At 38.8% G+C, this 12177-nt stretch overlaps 2 protein-coding genes and 2 pseudogenes across 2 annotated transcripts in view; 3 read left to right on the forward strand and 1 right to left on the reverse strand.

The window, feature by feature from the left end:
- LOC109133282 (receptor-like kinase TMK2) overlaps nt 1–594 on the forward strand; it is a 2847-nt gene extending 2253 nt beyond the window's left edge. The window contains exon 7 of the mRNA XM_019246274.1: nt 535–594. Within this exon, the coding sequence (XP_019101819.1) occupies nt 535–594 (60 nt within the window). The remainder of the gene's footprint in view (nt 1–534) is intronic.
- LOC104793935 lies at nt 5564–7046 on the forward strand (annotated as a pseudogene).
- On the forward strand, nt 8750–10397 carry LOC104698670 (annotated as a pseudogene).
- Nucleotides 10522–11504, reverse strand: LOC104790335. Its single transcript, XM_010516065.1, has 3 exons — nt 11088–11504; nt 10941–10984; nt 10522–10727 (listed from the first exon to the last, which is right to left on the reverse strand). Exons 1-3 carry the CDS (start codon nt 11395–11397, stop codon nt 10611–10613), a joined length of 471 nt encoding a protein of 156 aa, XP_010514367.1. The 5' UTR covers nt 11398–11504; the 3' UTR covers nt 10522–10610.

A 12177-nucleotide genomic window follows, 5' to 3' on the forward strand; every position in this document is an offset into this window, starting at 1 on the left:
TAACAGAGTGTCGATCTCTGTTGTTTCACAAATCATTTTTACTTGTGTTGTTACTTCAGTACTTGGTTTCTAATGATCTTTTCTTTTTTCATTTCGAAAAACATAATAGAACATTAAAATTTAGATGAAACATAGTTATTATACAATGAGGCCACGAGGGATTAATTTAACCATGTAGGAGGGAATTTTCCAACATTTTGGTCATAGTTAAGACTTTTGTGAAGAGATTTTAAAAAAAAAATTGAGTAGCTTTGGCTATTTCGTTTTCTTGGTGTATAAAATAGTTCCATTCAAGTTTTTCGTGGACTTGATATGATTTTGGATAGAATAATTGTCATTAAAATAAAATAATCTATTGTTTTAGATTATTATACTATAGATTTTCGTATATTTAAGTATTATTTTGTGCATATTATATTAAAATATTAATTTTTAATAAATTTAGATAAATTGAGTATGACGGTTCAATATTATGGACGAGATTAATATATAGCATACTAAGCCTTATGAGTTATGAAACCCTAACGTCCGCAGTCTAATATCTTCGTCTCCGCTACGCTACCTATTCACTTTAAGCTTGGAAAAAAGCTTTAAAAATTAAACAGCAACAGTCAACACAGAATTCTTAAATTCAAGCTTGAGCAATAAAACGATGGTTAGTATATCTCTTTGTCATAGAGAAAAGAATGACGATTGCTAGAATAGAATCTATATATATATATATATATATATATATATATATATATATATATATATATTTCACAAAACTCAAAAACCAACTCGTGTCTTTAACTTGTGTTGTTCGATTTTGGCTTTTGACAGCAAATGGAGGGTGAAAGTGAGAAGAATCAAGGTGTTATGTGTAAGGAAAGGCTTGATTGTATTGCTCATAAGGTTACAATATATTTAGGCATACACATAAGGGTTTTGTGCACTACTAATTACATATTTAGCTTTAGTAATACTTCTTTTCTCTATACGCCCCTTCAAGATGGAGGCAACTTCTTTACGCCAATCTTAAAATTTAAATCATAAAACCGCGGTGGTGGAAGCGGTTTGGTGAGAGCATCTGCAAGCTGATCATCACCGGAAATGTAAGCTACCCGAAGTGTGCCGGACTGAATGTTTTCCCGAACAAAATGATAGTCGATCGCCACATGTTTCATCTTGGAATAGAAAACAGGATTAGCACAAAGATATGTAGCACCAATGTTATCGCAATATATGACCGGGGCCATGGGAAGATCAATACCCAATTCAGTTAACAATGAGCATATCCATTTAAGTTCGGATGATGTGTTAGCTACAGCCCGGTATTCAGCCTCAGTCGACGATCGAGAGACGCTTTGCTGTTTCTTTGAAGACCAAGACACCGAACTTCCACCAAAATACACGATATAAGCATTGGTAGACACATAGTTTGCCTTATCACGACCCCAATTTGCATCCGAGAACGCATGAATAATAAGAGGAGCATCACAACGCAAAAAGATACCGTGGGACCTTGTTCCAGCAAGATACCGTAAGACACGCTTCGCAGCTTGCCAATGGAGATTGGTAGGCTGATGCATAAACTGCGAAAGTCGGTTGACAGGAAAGGCAATATCGGGTCTCGTGAACGCGAGGTACTACAGACTACCGACTACCATGCGATATTCTTTTGCATCAGCTAACGGTGTACCAGAGAGGATCGTGAGCTGCGAGAAAGAAGACATTGGAGTCGGGACCGGTTTAGCATCTTGCATTTTTGTTTTGACCAGTAGATCGGTGATGTATTTCCTTTGCATCAGATGAAGTCCAGACGGTGTGCGTGTCGCTTCAATGCCCAAGAAGTAGCTCAAAGGACCAAGGTCCTTTAGAGAAAAACGTTGAGCAAGGGAGGAGTGAAAAGCACGTACCAGAGGAGCAGGACCTGTGATGATAATATCATCCACGTAAACAAGGACATACACATGAGAATTGCCGTGTTTAAGAACAAACAAGTTGTTGTCACCAATCGAAGTCTTATAACCAGAGTCAAGCAGAAACCGTCGTAGTTCTTGGTACTAAGCACGGGGTGCTTGTTCCAACCCATAGAGAGCTTTCCGCAGACAACATACATGATGTGGGCGATCACGGTCAACAAACCCTAGTGGTTGAGAGACATACACCACCTCCTGTAATGTGCCTTGTAAAAATGCATTGTTGATATCAACCTGATGAATCATCCAATCCTTCTTAACTGCAATCTCCAAAACAAGACGAATCGTAGTGGATTTGATCATTGGACTCAAAGTCTCAGAATAACCAATCCCATATTGCTGATGAAACCCACAAGCAACCAATCGATCCTTGTACCGAGCAATCGATCCTTGTACCGAGCAATCGATCCATCCGAGTTATATTTGAGTGTGAATATCCACTTACAAGTGATAACATTTTGACCTGAGGTTGGAGGCGTGAGATCCCAAGAATGTTCACAAAGCTGAGAATTAATCTCCTCAACCATAGCAGCCCACCAGTTCGGATCCCGAAGTGCCTCTGCTACTGTTGTCGGAATGGACGGTGTGGAGATAGCAGCGAGACCGTACTTGGGATTCGGTTTGTGAATATTGTTTTTGGACCGGGTCCGCATAAAGTCAGTTATCGAAGGCGGAGGTTGCGGTGACGAAGGAGCAACCGATGGTGTGGAGGTGGTAGAGGAGTCCGCTCGAGAGGAGGAAGATACTGTGGGATCCAAAGATGGACTTGTTGTAATTGGTGTTGGACTCGATGGGCCTGCAGTAGTTGGGCTTGGTGAAGAAGTGGAATTTGTTGGGCCTAAAGAGGCCCGCAAGTATGATTCATCATGAGCTCGCTTAGTTCTGATCTCGTGATCCAAATCAGAAGAAGCCGATGACGATGACTGCGTGACCAACAGAGACAAAGTCGGAGCCGAAGAAACCATTGTCGAGGGAGATGATGACGCCGGGTCCGCAGAGGAGGCATGGTGAGGGTCATTGCACAGGGGTGAGTCCGACGGAGCCATTGATGAAACCGGAGACAACGAAGCGGGTGGCTGCGACACCGGAACCGAAGTCGATGGAGGGTGAGAAGGCATCAAAACTGGCGAGGAAACCAGCGTAGGCAATGGATTCGCAGATAGTGGTAAACGATCCTCAACAAACTTCACATGGAGGGATGTGTAGAGCCTCGCATTAGCTGCATCGAAACAGAGGTAAGCACTCTGGGTGAGTGAGTAACCGAGGAACACACACGGTGTAGAGCGAGGCTCAAGTTTGTTGCTCTGATATGGGGGGACCCAGGGATAACACTCACAGCCAAACACTCGCAGTTTGTGATAATTTGGATAAGTTTGAAACAGCTTGTGATACGGTGTGTCTCCGCCGATAACATCAGTGGGCATTCGATTAATGAGGTAAACCATTGTAGCAAAAGCGTAAGGCCTTTAACTCTGAGGAACGGATGCATGACTGAGCATAGCAAGACCCGTCTCGACAATATATTGATGTTTCCTCTCCGAGATGCCATTGTGTTCATGCATATGAGGTGGCGTGGTGAAATGAGATATACCTTGAGACGATAGGAAGGTATGCAAGGCAATAAATTCACCACCATTATTGGAGTACAATGTTCTAATCCGTGTTTGAAATCGATTCTCAACCAAAGCTTTAAAAGCAATGAAAACATCTTTGACTTGGGACTTGAGTTTTAATGGGTAAAGCCATGTATATCTGGTAAAATGATCAACCAAAACAAGATAATACTTGAAATTTTCCGAAGAAATGATTGTAGAGGACCAAACATCTGTATAAATGTATTCAAGTGGAGGAGACTGTGTTTGTAGAAAAAGGGAGTTTATGACTCTTATTGATAAGACAGTCAGAACAAGATAATTGTTTTTGGGGAGATGAAGATAAAGGTAAAGAGAATTTAGAAACAAGAGTGTTTAAAACAGATAACGAAGGGTGCCCAAGTCGAAGATGCCTAGAGGGGAGGTCGGTTTTGGTTGTCACAGACGCGGAGAAGACATTGATGGTATCACGGTCAACCGGCCACTCATATAATCCATTCTTAGTTATGCCTTGGAGTAATCGGACCCCCGTGCTCAGATCCCTCACCTGAAAATAGGCAGAATAGAATTCAACAAAAACCTTATGAGCGTTACACAGGCGATATACGGATATAAGATTCATGCAAAGATCTGGAACATATAGAACATCTTTTAAAGCAAGAGAACGAGAGGGTGTAGGGAGTAGGGTGGAACCCGTATGCGTGATCTCTAAACCCGAGCCACCAGCAATCTGAACCTCCTCCCCACCGGAGTATGGCTGATGAAGAGCAAGGTTGGACAAATCAGAGGTAAGGTGGTGAGTGGCACCGCTATCCATCACCCAATTTTCCGAGTTGTATGAGGGAACAACAGCAACGTTAGCATGAGGAGTACCATACAAACCAGGTGACGAGGAGTAACCGCCACCAGTAGGTTGAAAACCGCGAGAAGAGGTTGGTAACTGCGAGCAACGCCGTGCACTGTGACCAAATACACCGCACAATTGGCAGCGACCCTGATAACCTCGACCTTGACCACTACGTGAGAAGGAAGACGAGGTGCCCCGAGAAGTGGAGCGTTGATGCCGCGAGGTGTTGTTGGAATGACCATAGGACTTGTTGAAAGCAGCATTCGCCGTGACAGGCACAACATAAGAGACTGATGCTTGGGATTGAAGCTTCAGCTCAAAGTTAATAAGCTTCTCATGAATCATGGCCATGGTGGGAGGAGTATCACGACCCTCGATCTGGTCAATGAGTGATTTATAATCGTCGGGAAGACCACCAAGGAGATACTCGACCTGTTCCTCATGTTCATAAGGTTTACCAATTGTAGAGAGTTGATCAGAACGAGAAACCAAACCTTGAACATATTCATCAATCGTGCGAGTACATTTCCTCCACTGTTTGATATGTTCCCGCAATTGTTTGATATGACCCCATGATGTGTTTGCATATTTAGCAGAGAGAAGACTCCAGATCTGTGCTGAAGAGGAAGCCTTAGAGAGGATGGGTTGAATCTCAACGGATATCGCACCAAGAAGACAAGCAACAAGAAGCTGATCTTGACATTCCCAGAGTTGATACACCGGATTAGGAGTAGAGGTACCGGCAACAATAACGGTCTTTTCCGGAGCAGCGATAGTGCCATCGAGAAATCCCGCAAGACCATAACCGGGGAGTAATGCACGGACTTGGCGATTCCACATCAGAAAGTTGGAAGCAGTAAGCTTGGTAACGTTCGCCATGTTGATGTTATGAAGAGCATTTGGAGAAGTAGTGTTGATGATATCAGAAGAAGCCATGGTACAAGATCTAGAAAAGAAGAAAAAGAAGTAGAAGACGAGAGAAAGAAGAAGAGCGGCGAGGAGAAAAAAAAAATTTAGGTCTAGGATTCACTGCTCTGATACCATGTAAGGAAAGGCTTGATTGTATTGATCATAAGGTTACAATATATATAGGCCTACACATAACGGTTTTGTACACTACTAATTACACATTTAGTCTTAGTAATACTTCTCTTCTCTATATTATGAATGCGGACAGGATCAGTCAGTTGCCTGAAGCCTTGATTCTGAATATATTGTCTTTGCTTACTACAAAAGAGGCCATAGCCACGAGCGTTTTGTCTAAACAATGGCACTCTCATTGGAAGATGCTGCCTAAACTTAACTTCGATTCTAACTAATCATACTATCACAACCGTGAACACGGGACGTTTTCAAGACTTTGCTTTCACACAAGGCTCCCGTTCTACATAGTTTTCATCTCTCAGTTGTGTTAGATATATGTGACGTAACGGATACTGGAGTATTGATTGGAATTGCTGTTTCCTGCAATGTACGTAAGCTGGTACTCGGTGTAATATTACACTGGAGAACTGATTCGATGTTACGTTGGGAAAGTACGCTTCAGATTTCCTAGATGCTTGTACAACTGTGAAACACTAGAGACTTTAAGACTCAGTTTTAGTGTTCATATAAATGTCCCTTCAACATTTTGTCTAAAATCTCTTAGAACTATGGTGCGTATCATGGTGGACTTCAAAGACGATGAATCAGTTATTAACCTTTTATCTGGCTGCCCTAATCTCGAAAACTTGGAAGTGCAAGGAATACCACAGAACAGTGTGAAGACTTTCACTATTGCAGTTCCATCTTTTTAGAGGTTAAAATTTTATAATTACATCTATTTTGAGGCGCTTGCGGGCTATGTGATAAATGCTCCCTCTTTGAAATACTTGGATATTGAGATTCATGGTTATGGTCTTGAGTTTTGTCTTATTGAGAATTTGAGGAAGCTGGTGGAGGTAAAGATCATTGTTGTCCCTAAGATAATCAATGAGAACCTTTTGGAATCTCTAACTTCGGTCAAACGTCTGTCCTTGGGATTGCCACCCTTGATGGTACATCTTTCAGGTTTTCCTTTGCAATTAATTTAGTTTTGTTATTCTATTGCTTATGTGCTAATTCTGACTCATGCACAAGTCAAGTTTTCCACCGGCAGCGCCTTCTATCAGCTTGTATATTTGGAGCTACATACACATATAGCGTGGTGGAATATACTTACCCTCATGCTTGATAGATCTCCTAAATTGCAAGTCCTAAAGCTCATGCACGTAAGCATATAGTTCATCCATCAGCAGTTTTTCCAGCTAGGTTTCAAGGTTTGATAATTTAATAATAAGATGCATTATATTGCATGTGTTTCCCCCTCATTGATCTTAGCCTATGGGTTGAAAAGAAAGCCCAGCTCCTGGAATATGGAATCAACCAAAGAATGTTCTTGAATGTTTGTTGTCTCACCTCGAGATATTCAAGTGGATAGGCTACGAATGGAAACAAGAAGAGGAGATCAAAGTGGCGAAATATATTCTAAGTAACTCAAATCGTTTGAAAAGAGCAACTTTGTCATCATCAAAACCCATCACTAATCGTAAAGAGAGAGATAAGATGGTCGAGGATTTGAATAGTGTGGTCAGGGCTTTGAGTTCATGCCAGCTTCTGTTCCAATGAAAACATAAATATTAGGAATCTTTGTTCTCACACAGGTAACATTAACTATGTTTTTTGTTCAACCGGTTTCTAGGAAATAAAGTTCTGTTTAGGTGAAATAAAGATTTCGGCAATTGCAAATGCTGTCATATATAGAATTCATAGGATTTTGCTTATCGCGGCTTATTAGTTTAAAATATAAATCAAGTTTCCCCTTGTTGTTATGAGGAGTGGCTTAAGAAGGGAGACGTGTGGCCTTTAAGAAATGGAATCAATCAAAATATGTTCCTGAATGATTGTTGCCTTAACTTGGACGAGGGACTTGACACTCTTGAGGAGTTAGAAATTGTGGTCAGGGGTTTCGAATTAATCATGCCAGCCTTCTTCTGGTCAAGTGAATTTTGTTTGTTAGTAAAAGAGTCTTGCATGTTTCACAAATCACTTTTACTATGATGTTACTTCAACGTTTTCTAGACGAAAATAATATTTTATTAAGCATAGTTATTATACAATGAGGGGTTTAACCATGTAGGTGGGAAATTACAGCGTGAAAAGAAAATGGAGTCTATAGAGATCATTAAAGCTCTCAACAAAATGTGAATTTCTTTCTTCTTTGTTTTTTTTTCGGGATAAAATGTGAATTGATGTGACCAAAAGGAACATTGTTATTTACAAAATCTGAGGGGCAAGGAGCTTATATGGCCAACAACAACAACAACAACAACAACAAAAAGCCAAAGTGAAGATAATACAAGTCAACTAGCATATTAGATTACAAGGAATGGGTGAACCATTGAGACAACAATCTTCTAAAACATTTACGGTATCTGCCAGCTAGAAGAGTGTCACATTGAGGAATGGTTAAGTTTTACGAAAGATAAACATCATTGGTTGGTTTTAATGGAACCCGTTCTTATGTCCCCATCCCCAACAAGGAAAATTTGGTTTTTGTTACGTTTGGTTTAAGTTTGATTTTCGTTTGGTTTCCTATGCTCTGGCTGAGTGCCCTGTTCCCTAAAACTTGTTTCATTTGATTCATCGCGTTGATTATGGATAATTTTGCAAAGATGAAATTTGGAACTCCAAAGTCTGATTTCTTCGCAAAGGTTAATAATGCTTATATCTTCACTGATCCATTTAAAATCTTGAGCAAGACTTAAACCATATCTTCTTCTTCGAAAGAAACAAAGGATGATTTTCTCTTCTACCATCTTCATGATTGAGAGGGCACAGACATGATTGATAGTTTCCTTTGTTGGCACGTATCATGTATCATCCAAAAATCTTCTTCTTATATACTGCGAGACGCCAAAGAGTTCAAACGTGTACTTGGGTTCAAGTTTTAGTCGGAATCCATCTGGTTTTGGATTTAATGAAACAATAACAATACTCGTTATTTAGTTTTTGTTTTTCGTCAATACTCGTTGTTTAGTTAATATAACAAAATTATAATGAAAATAATATTTTGAATTTTAATTTTATCATTAAAAATAAAAGATGGCTAATATATAATTATTATTATATATATAAGCTTGATTAAAAACAAAAAAAAAAAAAAAGAGACCCATTCTCTACGACGGAGTCTCCTAGGCGGCTAGGCCTTCTCATCCTTGGAAACCTTCTGATTCTCTTCTGCGTTTGGAGGTCGAAGAAGCGCATGTCTTGTTTGTGCGAGAATTCAACAGAATAAGGCGATTTCAACAGAATTCTGATCCAATGAAACGATGGTTAGTCTCTTTTGTCTGTTTTTAGGGTTTCTTACAAGTGTGACAATAATTAAAGCTTCAAAACCTCATTAATCTTTAAATTAATCTTGTTTCGTTTTGGATTTTGACAGGATCAGTGAATAGTGTAGGTGTTGTGAATGAGGACAGGATCAGTGAATTGCCTGAAGCTCTGATTTTGCAGATATTGTCTCTGCTTCCTATAAAAGTTTCCATAGCCACGAGTGTTTTGTCTAAACAATGGAAGTCTCATTGGAAGATGCTGCCTAAACTCAAGTTTGATTGCTTTCGCGGACTTGAACTCGGGAATGTTTTCAGGACTTTGCTTTCGCATAAGGCTCCGGTTTTACAGAGTTTTCATCTCAATGTTCGTTTAGGTACATGTAACAGTGTACTGGACACTGGAATCATTACTGGACTTGCATTAGCCCGCAATGTGCGTGAGTTGGTACTCGAAGTTGAGTCTGACAAGTTTTTCACGTTTCCTAGATGCTTGTTTAACTGTGAAACACTAGAGACTTTGAAACTCAAGACTAGGGCGGCTATTACGGATGTCCCTTCAACAGTGTGTATGAAATCCCTCAGAACTCTGCACCTTGACGGTGTGGACTTCAACGACGATGATTCTGTTCTTAACCTTTTATCTGGCTGCCCTAATCTTGAAAATTTGGAAGTGCATAGAGATCTGGGTAGCAGTGTGAAAACTTACATTATTGCAGTGTCATCCTTACAGAGACTATCAATTTATAATAACTAGCTTCGAAATCAACATTATGTGATAAGTGCTCCTTCTTTGAAATACTTGAAGATTCTAGGGCTCAATGCTCCAGAGTCTTGTTTGATTCAGAACGTACCTGAGCTGGTGGAGGCCAGTATAACTCATTTCAATAACATAATCGATGAGAACCTTCTGGGACCTCTCACTTCAGCCAAACGTCTTTCCTTGGCTTTATCACCCGTGAAGGTAGATTTCATGTTGTCTTGTAATCGATTACGTTGCTATTACATTATTCTTTTTGTACTAATACTGTCTTATGCTCGTAGGTGAAGTTTCCTACCGGTAGCATCATCTTCAACCATCTTGTATACTTGGAGCTTACAAATAAAGTAACGTGGCGGAATCTTCTTACCCTCATGCTCGATAGTTCTCCTAAATTGCAAGTCCTCAACCTCAACAGTGTAAGCAAATTAATGTTCATATATGCCTGTAATATTGCCAGCTTGGTTTTTAGATTTGCTGATATATATATAGTAATAACATGCGTTGTATTTTCCCCCTCAGCGAGGTTGGATAGACGATTTTGTGGCTCGTGGAGAATGGAATCAACCAAAGAATGTTCCTGAGTGCTTGTTGCTTCATGTGGAGACATTCATGTGGGAAAGCTACAAATGGGATCGACAAGATGAGATTGAGGTGGCGAAATACATCCTAAGTAACACAAAATATTTGAAGAGAGCTACTTTCACCTTAAAACACATCAGTCTTGAAGATAGGCGTGTGGTGGTCAAGGATTTGAAAAGTGTTGTCAAGAATACAAATTCATGCCAAATTCAATTCAAATGATGAAAAACGTATAACATGTTAGGAGGGTCTTTGTTCGAAACTGTTTCTAGGGATTTATATCTCCTTTCAAGATGTTGAGTTTCAGTCACGTTTGGGAATAATCTTAAGGTTTGAGTTTTTAATTTAATCGTAGCTTGTTTGCATGTGGGAGAATTACGTAATCTGATGAGTAAGAATTCTAAAAGAATGGTTAAAAAAAAAACGAGAAGTGTAAAAGAATGGTTAAAAAAATCCCATAGTTTCTCTCTAAACCTCAATTTGTTTAATATAAAGAATGAAAAAAAAATGACAATTAAATCAACCGCGATTAGCTGTGGAGGAAGGTACATTTGGAGGTATTAGAAGCTTTTTGACTTTGTTAAACCTTCTTCTTATTTTCGTTCCTACTGCTGCTTGTCTCTTCCCTTTCTGCTCCTTAATTAAGAAACGTACATTATAATTTATAAAAGCGTTAGTACGTTACATATTCAAACGCAATATGCAAACAGAAAACAAGATATTGCATGCATATGAAGTTTGTATCCCAGTATATGTTTAATTTGAGTTTTGTTTATTGTTGTTACCAAACTCAACTTTTCAAGCATTCAAATTTGTGTTTTCGTGTAATATAATTACTATAATATATACCTTGTTTTCGTCTGAAATGTGCTTGTTCCGTTGCAAGTCATCGTCTGAAAGTCATATATAACAGTTGCATTAGTATCAAACCAAATGTAGTTTAGGTCCTTGCAACAAAATATTATAAGAAACATTAGCAAACAAACGAAACTTAACTGTCATCATTAGGATCTCTAGGGAAAACGCAATAAATACGAAAACTGGGAGATGCGGGTGAATTTTTTAGCTCGTCTCCTTTCTCTTCTTCATCTTTACATTCATTTTCATCCTCTTTACTCGTCTTTTCACCATTGGTTTTGGAATTTTTACTATGTGTTGATGATATCTCAGGAAGCTCTTTATCCGAAACGAAACTATCAGCAGTTTCGCTATCTTTACCGATTGATCCTTTCCGAGTTATAATCTTCAAATCCCCACCTTCCTCTCCTCCTTCATCTGTCTCCGGCCTTGAAACACCACAACCCATTTTGTAGGGAAAAGTCGGAGCAAAGATAGGGAACAAATAGTTGACCAGAGAAAAAATTAGTCAGACGAAGATAACGTCCATTGACACTAACGAAACAAGAAAGTCAAAATCATTTATTTTTTTTGTTAATTAACCAAACAAAACAAAAGAACCACCAATTTAAATGGGAGATGGTCTTATCTCTTGACTAAAATTAGTGAATCAAAAAACCTTTTTAGTAAAGTAGGTTATTTTATTCCTTATCTTTTCATAGCAAAACCACTAATTCATCATCTTACAGATAACAAGTTTTAGACAAACCTTAAACCTCTTACCAAACCCTTAGATTTGAGATTTTATTGTATGGAATTTCTAACAAATTCTACAAATCTAGTAAAAGTTCATGTTTATTTTCTTATCGCTAATTTAACATCTTTAGCATCTCTCATTTTCTTTATTAGCTAGTTGCTAAATTGGTTTTTGAGGGATTTTAACAACAACATATATTCCTCTCAATTTTATAATTTTTTTTTAACAATTTCGATTAATTAAAAAAAGTTTACCTGAGATTTTGACATATATAACCGAATATTTTAAAACGACAAGAACAAATTATGTTAAAAACAAAAAAAAACAAAAAAAAAAAAAAAAGATGTTACAGAGCCCAATTAATGAATGAAGAAGAAGGAGAAGCAGAGCAATCGGCGCATTAATGGCCAAAAACAAACGCCATTAATTTCACCTTCTTCTCCCCTCCCCACACACTCTCCTTTCATTTATTGCTCTCTCTCTCTCTCTCTC

Source organism: Camelina sativa, chromosome 6 (genome assembly GCF_000633955.1).
Source record: "Camelina sativa cultivar DH55 chromosome 6, Cs, whole genome shotgun sequence".
Taxonomy (NCBI): domain Eukaryota; kingdom Viridiplantae; phylum Streptophyta; class Magnoliopsida; order Brassicales; family Brassicaceae; genus Camelina; species Camelina sativa.

Coding starts and splice junctions, on each gene's coding strand:
- LOC104790335 (XM_010516065.1), bottom strand. CDS start 11,397: ATGGGTTGTGGTGTTTCAAGGCCGGAGACAGATGAAGGAGGAGAGGAA. Junction 10,985..11,087: donor TAGAGATCCTAATGATGACA/GTTAAGTTTCGT, acceptor TATGACTTTCAG/ACGATGACTTGCAACGGAAC. Junction 10,728..10,940: donor ACATTTCAGACGAAAACAAG/GTATATATTATA, acceptor TTCTTAATTAAG/GAGCAGAAAGGGAAGAGACA.